Raw genomic sequence first — 22,522 nt, forward strand, 5'->3', positions numbered from 1 at the left:
ATAAGCAAAGACCAAGATTTGACTGGTATGTCTCAGGCTAGGGAGACGGTGGAAGCGGGTATATATAGGTGGAGACATTTAGTCCCGGTTGGTGGAGACTACCGGGACTAAAGGATCAACCTATAGTCCCGGTTAGAGCCAAAACCCAGGATAAAAAGCCAGCGGGACCTTTGATCCCGGTTGGTGATTCCAACATGGATTGAAAGGCAACATTTAGTCCCGGTTTGAACCATATACCGGGACTAAAGGTCACTGCTGCAAAAGCCTATTGCACCATCCGTTGGACAGAAAATTCTAGTCCCGATTAGTGGTTCTAATCGAGACTAAATCTACTGTTACTTCCGACCAAATTCCGGCCAAGACTAAAACCAAAAAACAAAAGTCTATTCTGTACTGGTGTCTACTATCTATTGAAAAGAAAAGCGCGCGCACAAGTGCACACAGTGTACCGCCATTAACATATGATTTATATCTAGTACTACTATAACGACAGTTTTAATTATCTGAACACTGTGTCGAATAGGTACTAAAGCAGATAGATCTAGTAAGCAATTGCTCCTTTCTGAGTCACAACTTTCGAATCGAAGTCAATAAAATGCGTACGTACGCATGTCAATATATATGTATAGCCGGCATTGGCAAACTATCCGTCCCCATTCAAAATATGTACCGTACCCATTTGTCCTCTGGCCGGCGACTTTGAATCCTATACCCAAATATATACAGTACAAACAAGTTATGCAGGGAAAAGTGCCCGAGAAATTTAAATATGTACTCCCTCCATCCCAAATTATAAGTCATTCCAAGAATCTTGGAGAGTCAAAGTTTTTCAAGTTTGACCAAATTTATATAACAAAATAATAATATTTATCATACCAAGTAAGTATCATTAGATTCTTCATTAGTTATATTTTCATATTGTACCTATTTGATGTCATCAATCTTTGTGTTTCTCTCTATAATTTTAGTCAAACTTGAAAAAATTTGACTCTCCAAGATTCTTGGAATGACTTACAATTTGGGATGGAGGGAGTACAATGCAAGTAGATAAAAAGGCGTCAATGCATGTAGGTAGACTACGTTACTACTCCACACTGTTTATTTCGAAATTTATTTCGAATCCAAAAGGTTGAGGGTGACTGTCGTTTATACGATTCTATGATCATGGATGGAAGACCTGTCCTGGTTGTTACGTCCCGTTGTTATAATTTCCCACGATGTTTTTGATCGATTTAAGTGTAATGCTGATGATCAGCGATTAAGATGGACCATTGTGTGAAGTCTTATTTTACAGGTCAAAATTAATAGTTGCAGTCTGTTAAGCACCATTTGATCTTATTTGGGGCCATGGTGAGATTTGTTTTCTAGCGTACCCAAGGCCTGTGTGTTTGGCATGCGGAATGTTTTCGTTTTCTAGCTTGGAGCACAAGAATCAGTTTCAGATTCCTGCACTACTAGATTGAAGCGACAAAAGACCGGTTTCGCAGGAGAATCACTTTTGTTTCGCTATCAACTTATGTGCTAATAATTATATTTTCTTTAGTTGTAATCTCTTTTTGGTGCTACAAGCTAAATGGGTTGTATTTTAAGTTGTCCTTTGTCCAAAAAATTTTGAATTTTTTTGGAAATATACATTTAATATATGTATTCTCATGGATTAAATGACTGCACCAGCCTTGTTTGCTGGGTGACAAGTAAAAGTAATAACAGTGCTATAAGGACCTATCTGGCTGGTGGTCACGCTTGTCACACATGCATCTCCCAGCCTTCTGTACTTTGTATTTTTATCTCAAAATTGATAAAGACACCACACATGCCATTGATATCAATGGACACATCACAAGCCGTGTAGAGAGCACCTCAGAACAACCAAAGGATTACAGGTACGTGTACGTATAATGCTGTTTCTGCATGAATTGTGGAACCTTTTTTTCCCCGCAAAACAAAGTGGCGTGTATGTAGGCCTAACGTGTTGATCTTGAACCTATTTCTCAGTGAAGATAAAAAGCACTTGGCAAAGGCCAAGTGATAGGATACGAACTTGCACGCTGCTTTGGAAAACGTTGCTTGCTTTCATTTTCTAACTGTTCTTTTTTTTTTGGAGTAAATAAATGAAAAACTGCAACCGGGGAAAAATTGAAGTGATAGCATCAACATGCTGCAACTTGCCTAGTGCTAGCACAGGGACGGGAACGGGACGGATGGTTTGGACACCTGGAGAAGAAACAAGAAACACATGCACGCACTCCACGGCAAAAGCAGCGCGCGGTGTGCAAGTGCAACTGCAACTTGGGCAGCTGCCGTTTCCATTTTAGCCGCGCCGTATATTCCAAAGCGTACGTCGCTTCGCTTATACCTTTTCCGCTTTCGTCGTCGTCTTCGTCGCGCCCACGCACCGCCGGTCGCCGTCTGTGATCCCAGTGATCCGTGCTGGCAATGGCAATTGGCAAATGGGGGGCGCGGTTGTTGGCGGCCGATGGGAGCGCCAATCCACCTCACTCTCTTTCGTCCCCTGTCTGCCCACGTCTTGTTTGTTGCGCCCGCCTATAAGTACATGGGGTCCATCCACGTCAGTGGGGACTGTCTCCGTCTTTCCTCGCCTGACACCGAGGCGAGGAGACGTAACATACAGGTAAAACACTTACATCATTTGTATGAAAACGTATGCAACATCCAGATAAATACACTTGCAACATACATCGGAAAAAAGATAAAACATTGAGAACAGGAGCTCGCAACATACCTACAACCATTGCAATATGTGCAATATCCCAATCTACTTTTACAGCATCCTATGAAACACTTGCAACATATCTCTAAAACATTTGAAACATGCGCTTGCAACATGCGTTTTTCACCTTTTTCCGTATGACGCAAAACAAGGGGACGTTTGCGTGGCCTGGCAGCGGCCAGTTGCGCCTACGCCTGGCCTGGTCCTGGCCAACGACGCCCCCTCTCCTGGCCGCCTAGCCTCGGTGCGGCGAAGGATGGAGAACGGCGGCGTGGTGGGGGAGGAGGCGTCGCTGCACTCACCGAGCATGCGCATGGAGCTTAGAGATGGAGGGTGAGGCGCTGGCGACCGGGTCTAGCGGCAACTGTAGTCGGTGGGGCGGCTGGTAGCATACCTCACGCGGAGGATTCCTTCTCTCCGCGGGAGACGGAGGTGCTGCAGGGATGGGGGCGCCGTGGGGATGGCGGGCGCCAACGGCGCGTCGGAGTGGGCGGCAACGCGGGATGGAGGCAGAAGCATGGCGGATTGGGACAGTCGGAATGCTGCATGGCGTCGTGTAGCCGCGATGCATAAGCGTGGAATTGGGGAGACGTGCTTCTGTGGGAATTTGTTATTTTATAGACGAGCGGCGCATGCGACAGTGAGTGGAACGAGGCGTCCGGTCTCCCAGACGTTTTAACGGCAGCATTACCGTTATTCTAGTGTCCTACAATGCAGAATGGACCCCAGATCGTTACACATATCATTTACGGCTATAAGCCCAGTTAAAGGTTAAAGAAAGAAAGAAAATCCACATTATCTTCCTCAACTTTCGCGAAAGTCCGCTTTTCCTCCCTGAACTCCAAAACCGGGCAAAATACATCACTCAACTTTTAAAACCGTTCATCTTACCTCCCGGGCCCGGTTATAAGCGGTTTTGAAGACGGTTTTATCCTTTTCTTTTTTATTTATTTCGGCTGAATTTTTTAAAAAATCATAGTAAATCACAGAAAAATCATAAAATATAAAATCTAATTTCATTGGACTCCACATGAGTAGATATACACAGTAAACATATAATATAAATTTAGTTATAGATTTTTTTAGTTTATGCTTGTTAAATATAGATAAATCTATCACTAAGCTATACAAGATTCAATGAGTATGAAATTTTTACTACAGTTCAATCATATAATAATTAGCCCACCATAAAATTTTCATCACAATTGGACCATAGAAACTGCAGCTATGAATTATTCCAATTAATTACAGAAAAGCATAGATCTAAAGGCACAACAAAAACCTTGTTCTAAAGAATACCATATTGTATGTCCACTATGTAGATCTACTCATTTGGAGTCTAACAAAATTGGATTTTTCTATTTTATGATTTTTCTGTGATTTACTACGATTTTTTCAAAGATTCAGCCGAAATAAATAAATAAATAAAAAGGCAAAACCACCTTCAAAACTGCTTATAACAGGGCCAGGGAGGTAAGATGAACGATTTTAAAAGTTGAGAGGGGTGGTTTGCCCGGTTTTGAAGTTCAGGGAGGAAAAACAGATTTTCGCGAAAGCTGAGAGGTAATGTGGACTTTTTTCCTTAAAAAAACCACCGTCTATGAGTCTATGACCCAACAAACGAGCCCACTAAGTACCTAAGCCCGACGAAAATGCAAGCCTTAGAAAGCCCAGCTATAAAGACCTCAAGTCCAGAGCGAGAGAGAGATTTCAGCCCACGAAGGAACCAAGCAGCACAGCCCAGTAACCCGTCTTGCCTGGCCGTCCCAAAACCAGCTGGCCCATTTTGTCGGCCTGCCTTGCGCAGCTCGTCCCAGCACACACCGCCGTCGTCCTCGCTCAGCTCGTCCGTCCTCGTGAGCTCCGCCTGCCCTCCCCACTGCGAGCCTACTGGACAGCCCCAGCCATCTTACCCCACCTGTATACCGCTGCCGCGCCTACCGCTGCCGCTGCCTCCCGCTTCGCCGCCTCCGCCTAGCTCCGGGCTCCCCAATGGCCTCCACGCTCGCCATCCTCAGGCCCTCCGCGCCGGCCCCGCTCGCCGGCGGCCGGGCCCGGGCTGCCGCGCCGGCGACCGCGAGGGTGGCGCTGTCGTCCAGATCTAGGTATTCGTCGGCCAGGGTGTCCCTCGGCTCCGAGGTTGCAGTTGGCGCCGACGCGCTCTTCGCCGACTATAAGCCCACCACCGCTTTCCTCTTCCCCGGCCAGGTACGGTGAGGGTGAGGCCCTCTTTTTGCAAGTTGTGGGCCGTGTGCACGCGCGTGTGGATTACCCACATGTGTAAATTCTGTGAATGGTCATCACTATACGATGGTTTATGCAAGTAGAATGTCTTAACTTCGGAATTGAAGCCTGGCAATGAATGGTCACCTTTTTGCACGTTTCAGTAAACGTACATCAAAATTTGGCCACAGAAGTTTCTGTTGATTTAAAGTTTGGTGCTTTAGTGCTGCTGTAATTGCATAATTCTAAGTTATACTATAAATAAATACCTCCACCGTTCTCCAAAAAATAAATAGTACCGTTGAGTCATGCCGACATCATTATGCCTATCTCCTATTCCCCTGTCCATTTACTGCTGGATGCTTTGATTTCAGGGTGCCCAAACTGTTGGAATGGGGGCAGAAGCTCAGAGTGTTCCAGCAGCTACCAAATTGTTCAACCAGGCAAATGAAATCCTTGGGTATCTCCAAACCTCTGATAGTATCTACTACGCGTTTTCTCTCTCCTATGCTTGCAGTACTTATTTATAATCCACGGACGCTCAGCCGCTCACCTTCCAAGGAAAATAATTATAGTGCTTATGCTAACTTGTTCCTTTCTACTGGTTAATATAGATATGATTTGCTGGATCTTTGCACCAATGGGCCAAAAGAAAAGCTTGACTCAACAGTGATCAGTCAGGTATGTGGATTTCAGAGTCCCAAGTAATTTGCACCAGTGCTGCCATGCATAGTTAATTCAGTTTCTTTGCCATGCAACTTATTTGCTCCTGCTAAATGTGTCCCACCAAATTAAGTTTCCTGGTCTATATGATGTACTTTGCAGTTTATATGCTTGGCTTGGAAATCCCAGATTCTGAGAGCATCTCCAAGAGTTTCCAATACGCACTCCCAATCTTGATTTTTTTTGGCAAGATTGAAAAAACCCTCTCTCCAACAACTCCTTATCTCAACTCCAAATCCATGCGCAAATATACACTTGCATATCCATCGGCCAATCTGGAGGTGGAAGGATGTGGGAAGGAAAAGGAGAAAGAACAGGTTTCTTAATGCAAATTTACTAGAGAGAGAGAGTATAAAAAGTGGCTAGGGTGATTTGGAAATAATCCGGGATTCCTGATGCAAAATTACCTTCTGCCTTTAGGAGTGAGATATTGGAAATGGTTGGAGAAAGGCAACAAATATGCTCCCTACTTCTTTTTAGCAACTTGGAAAACTCATTGATTTACCAATTGTTTTTTTAGGAACTATTGGAGATGCTCTATTGTGCAGCTCTTAAGCAATGCCCTCCTCTTGTTTGGTTACCAATACTTGCATTTTGAAGCTTGCAATTGTGGTCAGGAACTCAGGATCCCCAGAAATTAATTTGTTAGTTTTGTTTTAAATAAGATATATTGCATATTTGTATGAGTAAGGGCACGTACAATGCAAGATGTTTAGACATATGTGCTTAAGAAGAGAATGTTGTCATACCACTGAGCATTTGCGTGTTCCTAAAATGCAAACAGATGCTTAGGTAGGTTTAACCTCCTCCTTAACACATTAAGCATTGGTGCTAACTTAAGCATCTTATCCACCTCACAAGCATCGGGTGCTATGGTTGGTGAAGTTTTTTTTTTTTTTTTTGGTAAAGCATCTCCTCTAAGCACCTCCATTGTACATGCTCTAAGACTGCATAGGATTATTCCTTTGAATTGCAGTATTTTTGCAGTCTTGTCAATTAAGTGCTATGTTCTGCCTGCTGAATAGTTCTTTTTGCAGCCGGCAATATATGTTACCAGCCTTGCAGCAGTAGAGGTACTACGTGCACGCGATGGAGGCCAAGATGTGATTAACTCTGTAGATGTTACATGTGGTCTCAGTTTGGGAGAATATACTGCTCTTGCATTTGCTGGTGCTTTTAGGTACTCCATTCGTTCTCCAGAAGCACTTGTTTGTTATGTCAAACCATGTCCATCATGGAATGAACAAAGCCTACATGATAGGCGTACTTTTGCAGCTGTAACTTGGATTTGATAGTATATCAACTATGCACAGTTGCACACTAACACATCCTATATCACCATGCAGCTTTGAGGACGGACTGAAGCTTGTCAAGCTAAGAGGAGAAGCTATGCAGGTTTGTCTACAGAAACACTAATAGATAATTTGTTTGATTTTGTAGATTGAATTCTAATGTTCATTATCTATGGTGGACGTAGTCTACAGTAAATCTAGTAGATTGCTTGCTTGTTTGATTTTGTAGATTGATTTCTAATGTTCATTATCTGTGTAGGATGCTTCAGATGCTGCCAATAGTGCGATGGTTAGTGTGATTGGTCTGGATTCAGAAAAGGTGCAAGAACTATGTGATGCTGCTAATGAGGAAGTAGATGAAAATGAACGAGTTCAGATAGCAAACTTTCTGTGCCCTGTGAGTGTTTTATCTGATGCTGTCGGTAACCTCGTATGCTGGCTCTTGATTGATATGAAATGAAGTACATAAAAATACATTGCAGGGGAATTATGCAGTTTCTGGTGGTGTAAAAGGTATTGAAGTAGTTGAAGCCAAAGCAAAGTCCTTCAAGGCCAGAATGACGGTTAGTGTTCCAAAAATGTTTTGCTTGAATCATATTTATTGAAATACTCCCTCCGTTCCAAATTATAAGTCGCTTTGACTTTTTTGGTACATTTTGCTATGCATCTAGATATAATATGTCTAGATACATAGCAAAATTGATGAACCAAAAAAGTCAAAGCGACTTATAATTTGGAACGGATGGAGTATTATCTATAATTTTATATGGTTAAGCATATTACAGTTTTCAGTTATTCTGCCTCCCATTCTCCTTTTTGTTTCAACAATCTTAGTATCTTACCAAAGGAATTTTCATGCTTAACCATTGTATTTCCAGGTTCGCCTAGCTGTTGCTGGTGCTTTCCATACTAGCTTCATGCAACCAGCTGTTTCAAGGTTGGAATCTGCGTTGGCTGCCACTGAGATTAGAACACCTAGAATCCCGGTCATCTCCAATGTTGATGCGCAGCCCCACTCAGATCCTGACACCATCAAGCAGATTTTAGCGCAGCAGGTGAGTTCTATACCAAAACTTGAATTCTTACTGCAGGCTACTAGGCTTGCCACTTTCTAGGGTGAAGTGATTTTTGACGGTTGCATGGCTCTGACCGACCTGCACAACAGGTAACCTCTCCAGTGCAATGGGAAACGACTGTTAAGACTCTTATGGGCAAGGGGCTTGAGAAAAGTTATGAACTTGGACCAGGAAAGGTAAGTGATTAGTTTCCTGTTTGTGATTTATTTATTGTTTAGTAATGTTTCTCGAGTTATAGCAGTGATTTAATTTTCCAAGATAGTATAGCAGCTTGAAGGATTCTTAATAACCGAAATCACTAGTAATGCTCTTGAATTATCCTTTTTTTTTCTGGCATCCAGGTTATAGCAGGTATTCTCAAGAGAATCAACAAAGGCGCTAGCATTGAGAACATCGGGGCTTGAAGGTCAGGGATCTGAAGAACTCTTGATGGAACTAAGTTACACAACAGAGGATTAGCCCCCCGTCGGGTGAATATGAGCCTTTGAGTTAGCGTTTTTTGTTATTTTTTTTACCTTCGTGGTTGAATTTTGATCTTGATGTAAAATTGACACTTAAACTCGTCTGGTCTAATGATTATATGAACAGTGTAGTTTCACAATATTTGAATAACAAGCACATCCGTTTGGTGAAGTTGTGTCCAGATTCAATGTCGTTGCCTGCCCTTAGCCATCCCCCGCTTATTCTCTCTTCCTCCGGGCATACCGGATTGGCGGTTAGCACGCTTAGAGCAATTAGCAATGGTCTCAAAAATAGCCTCTAAATCAGGGCTCATATTCCATATTTTCTCTCGGCACTGTTAGCGTCCGGAGGTCCGGACGGACACCCGGCTGCAGTCTGTTTTTCGTGCGTCCACGCACGGCCTGCGCCGCCGAATGCCGCGCGCCTGCATGGGGACCTCGCGCGCCCCCTCTCGCTTTCCACGCACATCCTAATCTTATGTGTAATACTCTACTTTTGAAACATTTAGATGTAATACTTGCAACATACCAAAAAAAAAAGCTAGAAAAAATACTTGAAACATGTGTCTGAAATATTTGTAAAAACACTTGAAAACCATTGCAAACATACGTAATATCCAGATAAAACAATTTCAACATATGTATAAAAACATATGCAACATATAAATAAACATGCTTGCAACATACATTAAAAAACAGATAAAACATTAGAGACAAACTCTTACAACATACATGTACAATTATTGAAACATCCCGATCTATTTTTGCAATATCCGTATGAAATGCTTACAGCGTACCTCTAAAACACTAAACATTTGAAATGTGAGCTTGCAACATGCGTTTTTCACCCTTCTTCTGTGCGACGCAGAGCAGAGAGCGGAACGGACGGTTCCGGCTAGCCGGCGGTCGAGCTGGTGGCGCAGCCTGGCAACGGCCAGCTGCAGCTGCGCCTGGCCTAAGCCCGGCCAGCGACGCCCCCCTCTCCTAGGGTGCTCTTGGCGATGGCCGTAAGCGGGAGGTGGACGTTGCGCCGTGGCGTGTCGGAGGCGGAGATCTTCCTGGCCGCCGACCAAGCGTCCGGACCCCGTGGTGGAGGCGGTAGCGGCGGTCGAGCGGCTGCAGTCTCCCTCTCCACGGCGCGAGCAGCGCCGGTCGATCGGCAGGTTTGCTAGCCGCGACGAGAGGCCCCAACGGCGGAGAAAGCGAGTGAAGGGCGAACGATGTAGTGGAGGCGCCCGCGGCGGTCGGTGCTAGGTGGGGAAAGTGTTGCTCTCTTTTTTTAGAAACTGTGCATATGTCGTGAGGGGAAGAGGACTGTGGGCCAATCCACAGGCCCAGCTAAAAGCGTCCGTTCGGATGGATGCGGGACGGACGTCTGCGCTAGAGCATTAGTGTTTCTCTTTTCTCATTATCTATGCGCATTCTATCTATTTCATTTGACATAAATTCCTCCAATAATGTTACTATTTTATACAAATAACTACTACTCAAATCTAGAAATTCAAGTTTCAATTTAAATTTGAAATAGATCACATAGTTTGTCCCATCACATAGTTTAAGTTCCCCTTGTTAAAGTACAAACATGAAGCATAGGAACGAATCACTTCCCTTCTCCATTGTTATCACCACTGCTAGCCTCGCTACCTTCACCAGTTGCACCACTTTGATCCACCGAAATTGTTGAATGACGCCATCCGCTTAGCTGCAACTGCAAGATGAGCCCTCATTGCAACAATATATGCTTCCATATACGGTTCTAGAGTGATGTCAGAGAGTATGATCCTTTATTCTTCCCGCATCAACCTCCGAGCCTGTTCGGCTGGTATTAAAGCCGGCTGAAGCTGTTTTGTTATGAGAGAAAAATACTGATAAGCCGGCTCCCCTTATTTTGATCTGCCTCCACCTTGCGCTCCTCCAGTGAGACCTTGAGCTCTTGTATCATCTTCCTTTCCTCTCATCTCTTCCTTTATTTTTTCTTTCTCCAAAAATGAGGTTTTGAAGGACCTGTTTGTACGGTCCATCATCCACTCCGCTCTTCATTTTCTCCTTCGCCTGCTTTCTACCAATTGGCCTTTTCTTCGCAGTTAGCATGGTTAGTGCCACTCTTGCCACTTGCCCCATCTTATCCATCACATTCACAATTCACTAGATGGGTTTTGCGGAAGCTACATGTTTGTCCTAGGGGTCTCTTGTAATTGTCTAGTGACATAAACTTAGGACAATGTCACACCTTCAACCAATAATGAACAAAAGCATAGCCTCGTGCTTCGACGCATATGCTGTCTGTGGTTCTAGCAAACACACACAAAAAAAAAAGGTCAATTCAAATTATCATTATGCTCTCTACATAAATGAGATGTTTTTTACGCTGCCTTCATAATGATGTCCCAACAGTACTGGGTGTTTGCAGTCGTCACCCTCAAATGTCAGTGATAGGATCAATGCGAATGTTCTCCCATGGTTCACACAGGGAGCAAACTAGTTGAGACCAATTGGTTCCTCATTGCCAGTGATAGGATCAATGCGAATGTCCTCCCATGGTTCACACAGGGGGCAAACTAGTTGAGACCAATTGGTTCCTCATTGCCAGTGATCGGATCAATGCGAATGTTCTCCCATGGTTCACACAGTTAGATGTCTTGTTTCTTACCGTAGTTCCATCCATCTTTTACATCCCTTTTAAGACCCTCTAGTTGCCTCATTACTGTGGGTGATAAGAGCTTCTAGAGGAAGAACAAAAGAGATGTATTCAATGTTGGTATAATTGGACATCATCCCAGAAAAATCTCCAGTTGCCATTGACAATTTAGAGAACCAATTAAATAACAACTCGTAACAAGTTAACAGGGCAAAGGTTTAATTAAAATACTCAAAACTTAACATTGTTCACGTCCACTGCCAATTCCCGAGTACCGAATTCCTAGGCAACAACTTTGGCATCAAAACTATGGTTTTTGAAGTACACAGGGAGCAAACTAGTTGAGACCCCAACAAAACATCCAGATTCAACGAAATGAAATGGAGATATCCAGGGCATCATCTTTATGCATTTTCGGTCATAGGGTACTCAAAGACCACGTCTTTCCCACACAGCCTGCGGTAGACTGCAGTGTAGGTCTCCAGCTTGTATTCGGTGTTGTTCCTCTCGTTTGGGTCCAAGAAGATCTGAATGGCATCACAAGAAAAGGCAAAGTACTTACTTCAAGATGTTAGCCAAACCAAAAAATGTATACAAAACGATTCTAGATAACAAAGGGCAATGCAATTTTTAAGTGTTTTTGTACAAGTGAATACAATTGCCCGTAGTGATGCCAGTGACACCCTTTGGTTACTCAATAGGATATGTAGATTATCTGAACAAGATGGAAGCATCTACCTTGATGATCTTGGCACCATCCAGACGGTATCTGACACGCTTCCCCACAATCTCAGCTGGGTAGACAACATCCTCCATGATGCCATCATGAACAGCAGTCAGAGTTCTGGTGCGAGGGCGCTGAACAGCTGAACCCTTCTTGGGTGGCCTCACGATCCTCCTTGTGGCAACAATTACCACATCCTGTGACAAGTAAAATACACGATCAACTATTCTGGCAGACTTGACTGTAATATTGTAGCCCAAACAAGATTGTTTAGCCAAAAGTTTCTAAACATCTTCTATGTACAAGAATCACAATAATAACAAATAGACTCATATTATGACAACAAAACATATATCTATATCACAAAAATACCAAGCACTCAAGTGCTATCAATACAAAAAAAATAGAGGTAGTACGTGTAGTACAAGTAGAGTAGTAGACATGTCTAACATGTAATAAAACTACAAATTGGCAAAGAGGGTCAGAAGTTTCTTCCCATTTCATCAAGAACTAGTAATTCAAACATTGAAATGAGCCAAAGGAATGGACTACATATATGAGGACGACGGTATTGACAATCAGCTGTGACCACAGCTTAGCTGTTCATGACAACCAATTTTATGCGACAGTAATAGGATTACAATAGGATGGTAGCTTTGGTGCTACTAAATCTCCTAATCCTGATAATCAACATGAGTTGCATACATGTATGAAATCCCACACGGCATCTAAATCGATTACCTCGTCCAAGCTTATGCAGTGGCTACAATTAGCATATAAACTAAGCACAGCAGTAGAAAAACAAAACTAGAAATTCACCTTGCCGCTGAATTTCTTCTCAAGCTCCCTGACGAGCCTGACGTGGATCTTCCTGAAGGCCTTGCGCAGGCGGTACGGGACGTGGATCACAACAGCCTTCCTGTTCCCGGCAACATCCATCTGGCTGCAAAGTCACAACAAGCATCGTCACCAAATGTCACAACCATACACCACAGGCTACTGCATCTCAACAGGCAATACAAGATAGGAAGAAACGGTAATCTTACATAGCATTGTTGATGTACAGGTCCTTAAGGTCACTCTTGAGCTCCTGGTTGCCGTTCTCCAGGTCGAAGAAAGCCTGCAGGTACAACAAAACCAGCCGAAAGCACATCACAACCCTGACACATGGGCAACCAAAACACAGCAGCAGCAGTTCGAAGAAAATAAAGGCAATAACAGGAGAGAGAGAGGAGGGGGATTGGCGTTCTGCTCACCTGGGCGACGGAGTCCTCGAACTCGGAGGGCTCAAGGCCCTTCTCCTTCTGGATCTTCTTCCTCGCGGTGTACATCTTGCCCCTTCGCCGCCGGACCCTGCGGCCAAGGAGGAGATTCGGAAAGCAGAGCACGGATCAGCAACCAGCGCAGAGGGAGATAACAATCAGAGAACGCGTCGCCAGATCGATGGCGGACTCGGGGGGCGGAGATGGGATACCTGAGCGGGAGGAGATGGGGTGAGGAAGCGGAGTGGAGGCGCCGGCGCTAGGGTCTGGAGGAGGCGTGGGTGGCTGCTCGGGTGGCAGCTCTTATACGCTTCGTTAAAACCCTAGCCCCGGGGAGTGGGCCGACCAGGCTGGGTGGAATGCCAGAGCGTGAGACGGGCCGAGTATTTGAGAAGCCTATTTTGTGGCCCGACTTGAGAGGTGTGTTAGACTTGCGCGTCTTAGCCCCATAGCATTGTGGCCCAACTGTATCACGGAAAAGGCCTTTCGTTTGACTGGCATCACGGGCCACGGCGGAGGTTTCTGGAACTGGAAGTCAAGAGGCGAGACGTGTCACGTGAGTACGTGACCAATATGTCGTCGCGTTGCACCTCACACGCATGTCCATCGTCAGCTGCCGGATTTTCCATACGCGCAGCCGTGCCGTGCCGACGACCAACGAAACCATGCGAGGAGGAAAGAGCCGTCGCTTTCGCTCGGCAGTGGAGGACACATCTTCCTCGCCGCTTCTGGCTTTGATCAGGTCGCATCCAACGCGCGCGACCTGGTGAACCAGGACGCACCCTCCCACGATTCCTTTCTTCTCCGTCTACGCGTAGTAAAGAAGTTGTTAACCTAGAATCAGAGCAAGAGATCGACAGCACGCAGGAGGGACTAGGGAGCGCCGGAGCAGCGACAGCAGCAGAGAGATCGCCGTGGCCGCTCGCCTGTTTGGAGAGAGGAAGGAAACAAGAGATGGACGAGATCATGAACAAGGTGGGCGCTTACTGGCTGGGGCAGAGGACCAACAAGGAGATCTCCTCGGCCGGCGACGACCTCGAAGTCCGTGAGACAAAACCATCCCATCCCTGCTCTTTCTTGCAGCTCATGTCTGGTTAAATTTCTGTTCATTTCGTCCTAGCGTGGTTCAGCTCAAGCCTCACACGCAGCTCTGTTCGTCCTTATTATGCCCTCCGACGAATAGATACAGCAGCTGAAAGTTACAACAGTCACGGATGAAATCGATTAGTGATTTTAATAAAAGTTAGTTATAGAACAGCCATGGATGAACAACCCTGGTTCCCATCACCGTTTATCATCTTGTTTGCTGATCGCGCCGCTGATGTTTGCTACTGCAGTCGCTGTCGACCAGCGTCGGGGATGGGGCGAAATGGCTAGTGAACAAGCTGAAAGGCAAGATGCAGAAGCCGCTGGCGGAGCTGCTCAAGGAGCACGGCCTTCCCGTGGGTCTGTTCCCGCGCGAGGCGACCAACTACGAGTTCGCGCCGGAGACGCGGCGCCTGACGGTGTACATCCCGTCCCCCTGCGAGGTCGGCTACCGCGACGGCTCCGAGCTGCGGTTCGACGCCACGGTGTCGGGCACGCTGGGCGACGGCCGCCTCACGGAGGTGGAGGGGATCAAGACCAAGGTGCTCGTCTGGGCCAGGGTCACCGCCGTCAAGGCCGACGCCGCCAAGGTCCACTTCACCGCGGGAATCAAGAGGTCGCGCAGCCGGGACGCCTACGAGGTCGTCAGGGGCGGCATCACCGTCGACGAGTTCTAGCTTAATTTTGCTATCGCGGCTCGCATGGATGGACGAGCTTCATCTTGCTTGCTGCACGATGAGATGGACGAGCTTCATCTTGCTTACTGCACGCTGAGATGGTTGCTTGCAGCAATAAATTCTACAGTCATTAGCTAGCTGAGAGATTTGCTTTCACCGGTGTGTTTTGTGCTTTGCTGTGAGAATTTAATACCTGGAAGGATTCAAAACTTATGCTCATTGCATATATCAACATATATATGTTTCGTGTCAGTACAAAATGGCCCAAGTGACAGCTCGGATCTGTCAGATTTTAAACTGAGGAGTGTCTGGCAGTTTATCGGAACGAGAATTAGATGTGAAAGAATACACGAGAAACAAGTTCACTGAGGAGCTGCTGCTCCAGACGCGGTGGACTGAAGGAGATGCTGACAGTTTTGGCTAAGAAGAAGAAAAAAAAACATTTCTTTTGTAACAAAAAAGAAAATGCACCAGCCGGGAATCGAACCCGGGTCTGTACCGTGGCAGGGTACTATTCTACCACTAGACCACTGGTGCTTCTTTGCTTTCGGGGAACTTGGACATCTTAAAGTTATTTATTAACTCTAACATAACAAAAATATCCAATCGGGATTCTGCGGCGCCACAGCAGCAAATCCATGCTAAGCGCCCGTTTGGATCCTTAGGGATTCTAAGAATCCTGATAAAAAAAAAATCTCAGCCTAAAATCTCTTCAAATAGTCTAGGATTCTATTAGATTTTACACAGAGACACAAAATCCAATAAAATACATTGGATTTTTTTTAATCCTGATTCTTAAATCCTAAAGGATCCAAACGGTACCTAAGCTCGAGTTAAATCATTAGTTATTGTTCATTCCAGCCACAGAAATAAACATTTAACGTATTACCAACCATGTTCAACGAAACCAAAGCCTTTGCATTATATATATATATAAAATCTGGGGCTACAACAATGCAGATAAGCTTGCTGACACTGAGCAATTCTGATCAACACATGGAAAAAGAAGTATTCTCTTCTATTATTTCCTCACCCCGAGGCTGAAAAAAATAGTACACCAAATTATCTGGAAAGAAAACATGGTACAGACAGATCTTCGTTAGACAGATATTGATGTGCCACATCTCAATTTCCCGTGATAGCTCTTGGGCACAACATCACAACAAATGCATCCTGGAGCTTCGTCTTTCTGTCAGCTGAGCGAGTATGCTTCTGTATGGAAGTACATTGACTTCAGGAAAAATACATGGGGCTTAGAGAAATGCCCAGACTATTTCCGCCTTTCTTCATTGAATCTTTCAAAAAATGACTTTGAAGCCTCGTATGTGGACCAACATATCGCAGCCGCAGGTGCATGGAACAGCATTCTTGGCTTCCAACCCCTCATGAGCCCGGAATACCCATCTCGCTTTATGATTGTTCTAAACACATCACCTATTGAGTTGCTTGAAAAGCGCTCACAGCCGCACACACCCTGATCACCAAAATGAGTGTTACTATCTTGATGAAACTGAAAGCAGGTTGATAGAATTCACATTCACAAAGATAAAAAAATCAAACCTTATAGAAACCATCCACATTAAAACAGAATATACTCCCCTCCGTCCCAAAATAAGTAACTTGTAGAGGTTTAAATTTGCCTTAAAAAATAGCATTCTACAAATTCTACAAAAACATGGGACACTACCTCCTAATGCGGAAGCTAATCACGGGTGCGTGCAAACTATAACTACCAAATCCAAGAGATATCCTCCGGGAAAGGAAAGGAGATGAGGGTAAATACGTTTGCCAACATTTTTAATCTGTGAGAAAAATATTTATTTTGCCAGCTGCGTCTTTCCTATTGATTTGCACCCAAACCAAGAAAGACTTTATGATTCACTTAATGGTACATTTGCACTTGATAACTTCCCATAGCATATGAAACACTATAATTTCAGTATACAATTCAAGAACTAAATGAAAAACAGTTAAAACAATATTCAAGCAAGGTCACACTGGTCTATATGTTACAGGAAAAGCCTTCCCAGGTTGTTTTCATGTTCCTTTCATGTATATCCATTTGTTTCTCTTTTCTTATATCATGTTTAAGCTGGCGGAATCAATGTAGATCATGGAAGCTAGCGAAAGATGAAGACAAACAGATAAGTCAAGGAGAACATGTGGTATTTAACAAGAATGTTTAACTTAAACATAGCCAGACAATCATAACATTTAAAGTTCTTCAAACACACCGCAAATGATATGACAACCAAACAAAGGAGTAGACTAGACAGAGAACATGCAATCGGTGGAGACTGCAATCTAGAATTCTAATTTGACGTCACGTTAAGTATAAACTCTATATGTGATAGACAGGCTATTCAAACATATTTGAAGGCCCGAAGTTTGAACTACAAAGTTGCTGATGTGTGTGGTTAATGATTTCTAGGAATCTCCACTTCAATTTTCAGCACAAATTTGCAGGTCAGCTCAAGGTTAGAAAAGGCGGTACGCGGTATCTAGGCAGTGACCCATCGCCTAGAGCCTAGGCGTTTTTCTAGGCGGTGGCTAATACATGCATAAATACTTAAAAGAAAAGGAAAAAAAAAGGAGACCAGTGGTCATGGAATACGGAGAAAGAGGAGAAGGCCCATTTAACGGCCCAACTCTCCCACATTACAGCCTCTCCCGCATCTCTCTCTCTCGCCCGCATCTGTCTGCGCCCGCCGCCGCCAATTCCTCTCCCTCTCCGGCATCTCTCTCTCAGTCCGCGCCTGCCGCCACAGTTCCTCTCCCTCTCCCGCATCTCTGTCCACGCCCACCGCCGCCGGTTCCTCTCCCTCTCCTGCACCTCTCTCTCTCAGTCCACGCCCGCACCTGCCGTCCAGCTCCGCGCCTCCGCCCAAGGCTGCTCCTCCTCCACCGGCCCGACGTCCCCTCCTCCTCCACCACCTACGTACCACCTACCCTTCTAGGCAAGGTGGTACCCCTCCGCCCAGTGTGGAGGCGCGCCTAGGCGAGCACAGAACAGCGCCTTGTTGAACACTGGGTCAGCTATTGGCATGTGCTATATCATCTCTATAGCGTCAACCAATTATACCTATTGCTTTGACATTGATTTCTCTTAATTCTTATATCCAAAATTGACACAACATGAATCTAGTCCTTATATGGACATGTGGCTCAGACTCCGATTGGAACACAAGATTTTCCCCCAAATACTACGTTTTTCTTGTGAAATTCCTGCATTCCAAACAGGCCCTCAGAATTACATCTCACTCTTCAGTGGCGGCAGCACTAAAAACGTTTTGTAACTATGTCACTAGGCTTCCACAGTAATGCCACTGGGCATCCTTAGAGCAGTGATCACCACTAGCTTCATTGCACAATTGTTTCCAATAATCTTGGAGATGAATAGGATAACTAGATCCTATAAGAGATCCCTCCTTTTTGGTGGGTAAGCCATCAGAAATCACTCAAATCAGCTCTAATATTGTTGCAGAGCATTAAAAAACAGAGCTTTGGTCAGATTGCAAATCAAGCGCACTAGATCTTCACCTGGCACTGTAGCTGCGTCTTGACAACATCGAGGGGCGTGGTGACCGCCGCCGCAAGTGCCCCTGCTGCGGCCCCAGCGGTGGCGTGTACGGCGAGGGACTCCTCATCGGCGGCCATGTCCCCGAGCATCCGCTTGGCCGCCTCGTAGGTGGCAAAGTGGACAGCGGTGTAGGGTGCGTTCATGACCACGGTTGTCCGGTAGGAAACGAAGAAGGCGCCAGGCCCCTCGTCGCGCAGCACGGTGCGGATGCAGTGCCCTACGCCCGTGTAGGGGCTGCTGGTGAGCTGCAGCCGCTGCTTGACGGTGTCCATAGGCGTGAAGACTGCGTCGCTGGCGACGGTCGCGACGACCCCGGAGGCGGCGTGCGCGGCGGGGTTGTTGGGGCCGAGGCGGTCGGTGAGGGCCGACTTGGCGAACTCGTAGACGGAGAAGTAGACGGCGTGGGCGGGGCCCGCACCGAGCGCCATGGCGGGGAGTCCCCGGTAGAGGGCGAGGGCGCCGCCCTCGCCGGCCACGGCGTTGCGCAGGGCCGCTCCCAGAGACAGAGCCGGTCGGCAGGGCGGCGTGCTGGCCTGCATGTGGGTCTTGAGGGTGTCGACGGGGAACATCACCGTGTGCTCGACGACGCCGGCGACGGAGCCGGCGAGCATGTACTGCCAGAAGCGGAGGCCATCGTGGGTGGCGTCGGGGACGGCGGGGGTGCTAAGCACCGGATTGGGAGGGTGGCCCTGCGGGGTCGTCGGCTCCTCAGCTGCGGCGGGCAGGAGGCGGTCGGGGGTGCGGAAATCCGCAGCCATGGAAGGCGACTGCGGCAGGTCTAGGGTTTTGAGCGGGGAGCACGGGCCGAGGCGATTTGAGGGGAGCACGGAACGCACGAGGAGGAGAAGGAAATAAAGAGAGATCTGAGGGGAAGGAGGATGTCGCCATTCAGGAGGAGGGGACGGGGAGGAAGAGGAGGCGGTGGTCAAATCGATCTCGCTGCATCCTTCCAGTTCCGGCCTCCTTTCGCAGTTTCTTCCCCGAGTTTTTCTCGTTTCGAGCAATCTGGGTATTCCGGCCTCCGAGCAGCCACGTCCCGGCCATCGGATTAGTATATTCTTCTATATTTCTGATTTGTGTGTAAGACGAATGGGACTCCAAATTATTTGAAAATTTTATTGATTATTATTATCGAAAACTCTCTTATGCGACCTATTGCGATATGTTGTCAACGTGTGACGCCTCTTCGTGACCGTCCCCCTCTTTTTCTCCATCTTCGACGGGCTTAGGAAGGGACTTGGAGGAGGCGGGCGGGCCCGACGGTGGGGACGGGAGGCAGCGGTGACGCCACCGGAGCGGTGATAGAGGATGCGGCCGGGAGAGGGTTAGGGAGACCCTGGCTATGTTGACGGCGGGGGAGAGGAAGGAGGAGGTTGTCGTGGGCGCGGTAGGTCTAATCAGGTAAGACACTACCGCGCCGCGGAGGGGTCACACGTACACGATGTGTCATGCGATATTGAGTTCCGCCAAAACCCTACCGCACTGAAGGGACCGTGACGCCTAAGAGGGGGGTGAATTAGGCAACTTAAAAAATCTAACTCTAAACTATGGCCTCTTTTTCAACCTCTAGCAAAACCTATGCAAAAGATAATCTATCTAGATGTGCAACTACGGTTTTGCTAGTGTGCTGCTATCTCTACCGCAAATGATGATACTATGATCAATGTAAATGCGGAAGCTTAAAGAGCAAGGTAGAGATATGCAAACTCCCGTCGACGACTCCGGTATTTTTACCGAGGTATAGAGAAGCGCGCAAGCTTCTCCCTAGTCCTCGTTGGAGCCCCTCGCAAGGAATCCCTCGCAAGGGCCAAGCTCCCGGTCGGGTAACTCCGTGGATAGCCTCGGGCCTTCCCCACGCGCAAGTGGGTCTCCGATGTGCCTCTCGGCAAGCCTCTCTCGGATGCTCCCCGCCGTCTTCACTATCAAGCTTTCGGCCGAAACGCCGCGGGCCTTGTTCCCTCCGGTACACGGTGGCGGCCACACCACAAACACGGTTGGTGTGATCTCGCAAGACTTCAAGTCCCTCCGATGTACAACACTTGTGCTCACAAGCATGGGGTGGCAAGAGGTATGCAAACCTCACTAAACACTAGGCAAACACCTAGAGCAAGCGCATAAGCGGTGGTCTAATTAACCTAAGCACTTCGCAAAGCACTTATGCTAATCACCTAATAAAACACTAAGCACTATGCATGTGGAGATCACTAAAATGGTGTATCAACACTCTTGGTATGTTTCCTTAGCTCCACACTTCTCAAATGACCGGTTGGGGGTTGTATTTATAAGCCCCACTGAGAAAGTAGCCGTTGGGGTCGAACTCCCGCAATTCTGCTACTGACCGTACGCGTCCGGTCGTTCCGACCGTTGCAGCCGCGAACTACCGATCGGACGCTGCCAGTAAGGATGAAAACGGTCGAACTCGGTCGAAAAACTCCTCAACCGTTTTCTACTTTTACATTTGAAATACGAAAGCGAAAGCGAAAGCGGACAAGCCGGACACGAAAACGAACACGAACTTACGGAATATCTAGAATTTCGAAAACGAACCAATTCGAGCGGAATTATGTCGAACACGGTCGGTATGCGAAAATTCAATACGAAATACCGACCCACAGTGCATAGCATTAAACAAGTGCACGACCAAATACATAACAAGTTCACAACTAACAAGTGCATGATCTAGTTCAAGTGCATAGCATTAAACAAGTGCACGATCAAATACATAATAAGAGAGATGAGGCTGGGCGCCGTCTATAAGAGAGGGCAGCTAGCCACCGGTAGAAAGAACACAGCTGCGTGGTGAGCAGCCTGTAATTGGGCTGTATGACCTGTGCAGTTGGCCAAATTCGGTTTAAACCGAATTTTGAATTCGGAATATTTCAAATTAAAAGTAGAAAAGTAGAAAACGGTCGAAAAATGTGTAAACCGTTTTCTACTTTTACATTCGAAATACGAAACATCTCAAATGCGAAAGCGAAAACGGTAAAGTCGGACAAGAAAATGCGGATTCGGTCGGATTAAATATAGAAAACGATGCTGTTCGGTTCGGGATATTTCCATTCCGTTTTCATCCTTAGCTGCCAGCGTCCGGTCGCCTGCCACCGGACGCGTCCGGTCGCAGTTTCGCGCGCCTGGAACCTCTCTGTACTCGATCGGATGCTGTGTTTCTGCGTCCGGTCGGTTGCCGCCAGTGTCCGGTCCTCGCGTCCGGTCGCCTGTTTGCCGAGCCACCGGTCCAGCGTCCGGTCACCTCTGCGAGCTCGTTTCTTCGTGATCTTGCGTACGGCTTGGTTCCTATCTTCATGCTTGAACTTTTCTTAATATCTTGGGTCTTTTCTTTTGCTCCTAAGGTCTTCCTTAAGGTGTTGATCATCGGATCATCACATCGCCTTCGTCCAAGTCATGTCTTGCACCCTGTTGGACTACAAAACAAACACTTGCAAATTCATTAGTCCAATTTGGTTGTGTTGGTCATCAAACACCAAAATCCAAAGTAAATGGGCTTAGGGTCCATTCTCCTTACAATCTCCCCCTTTTTGGTGATTGATGACAATACGACCAAAGCAAGCAAATGATAGAGATTTTAAAATTTTAAAAACTACCTACTTGCTAGGATGCAACGCAAAGGGCAAGGTTATATGATACCAATTAAAACTTTACTTAAAAGCCATGTCTTGCCCTTGCAAATGTCCCCATGTGATGTTATGGATTAAAGCATATCTTTCTAAAAAAATCTCCCATTACTTAGACTAATCCATAATTCACTTTCCTCCCTTTCTCGGACCATTATCACTTGTAGACATCAACTTGATGCTTGCCTTTGGTCCTTCAAATTCTCCCCCTTTGGCATCAAACACCGAAAAGGAAGACATTAGTAGCACAAGGGAGGGTTAAATTTCGTGATCCTTTGTGTATAGAGTAAAATGGATCACAAAATTTGACTCTCATATATTATATAGACTAAGCTCCCCCTGAATATATGCATATATATGGTAGAAAGCAAAGCATATGCATAATTAGTAATTTATTGTATAAGAGAGTTTAATCTA

The 22,522-nt window shown here is 46.2% G+C and overlaps 3 protein-coding genes, 1 non-coding gene and 1 pseudogene across 4 annotated transcripts; 2 read left to right on the forward strand and 3 right to left on the reverse strand.

Annotated features, from left to right (window-relative positions):
• Positions 1-4,541: 4,541 nt before the first annotated feature.
• LOC136496411 (uncharacterized) lies at positions 4,542-8,678 on the forward strand. Its single transcript, XM_066492075.1, has 10 exons — positions 4,542-4,939; positions 5,329-5,414; positions 5,569-5,635; positions 6,715-6,857; positions 7,024-7,072; positions 7,229-7,366; positions 7,452-7,532; positions 7,848-8,024; positions 8,135-8,221; positions 8,387-8,678. The coding sequence occupies exons 1-10, from the start codon at positions 4,724-4,726 to the stop codon at positions 8,447-8,449; spliced, it is 1,107 nt and encodes a 368-aa protein (XP_066348172.1). The 5' UTR covers positions 4,542-4,723; the 3' UTR covers positions 8,450-8,678.
• Positions 8,679-11,339: 2,661 nt separating this feature from the next.
• Positions 11,340-13,457, reverse strand: LOC136496418 (small ribosomal subunit protein eS7-like). Its single transcript, XM_066492087.1, has 6 exons — positions 13,343-13,457; positions 13,125-13,221; positions 12,915-12,988; positions 12,688-12,811; positions 11,883-12,065; positions 11,340-11,671 (listed from the first exon to the last, which is right to left on the reverse strand). The coding sequence occupies exons 2-6, from the start codon at positions 13,197-13,199 to the stop codon at positions 11,549-11,551; spliced, it is 579 nt and encodes a 192-aa protein (XP_066348184.1). The 5' UTR covers positions 13,200-13,221; positions 13,343-13,457; the 3' UTR covers positions 11,340-11,548.
• Positions 13,458-13,601: 144 nt separating this feature from the next.
• LOC136496428 (uncharacterized protein At5g01610-like) lies at positions 13,602-15,153 on the forward strand. The gene is made up of 2 exons (XM_066492097.1): positions 13,602-14,171; positions 14,468-15,153. The coding sequence occupies exons 1-2, from the start codon at positions 14,085-14,087 to the stop codon at positions 14,891-14,893; spliced, it is 513 nt and encodes a 170-aa protein (XP_066348194.1). The 5' UTR covers positions 13,602-14,084; the 3' UTR covers positions 14,894-15,153.
• Positions 15,154-15,359: 206 nt separating this feature from the next.
• On the reverse strand, positions 15,360-15,430 carry TRNAG-GCC (transfer RNA glycine (anticodon GCC)). The gene has a single exon. It is a non-coding gene; the product is annotated as a tRNA-Gly (tRNA).
• Positions 15,431-15,782: 352 nt separating this feature from the next.
• LOC136496435 (uncharacterized mitochondrial carrier C8C9.12c-like) lies at positions 15,783-19,532 on the reverse strand (annotated as a pseudogene).
• Positions 19,533-22,522: the final 2,990 nt, after the last annotated feature.

Source organism: Miscanthus floridulus, chromosome 1 (genome assembly GCF_019320115.1).
Source record: "Miscanthus floridulus cultivar M001 chromosome 1, ASM1932011v1, whole genome shotgun sequence".
Classification (NCBI taxonomy): domain Eukaryota; kingdom Viridiplantae; phylum Streptophyta; class Magnoliopsida; order Poales; family Poaceae; genus Miscanthus; species Miscanthus floridulus.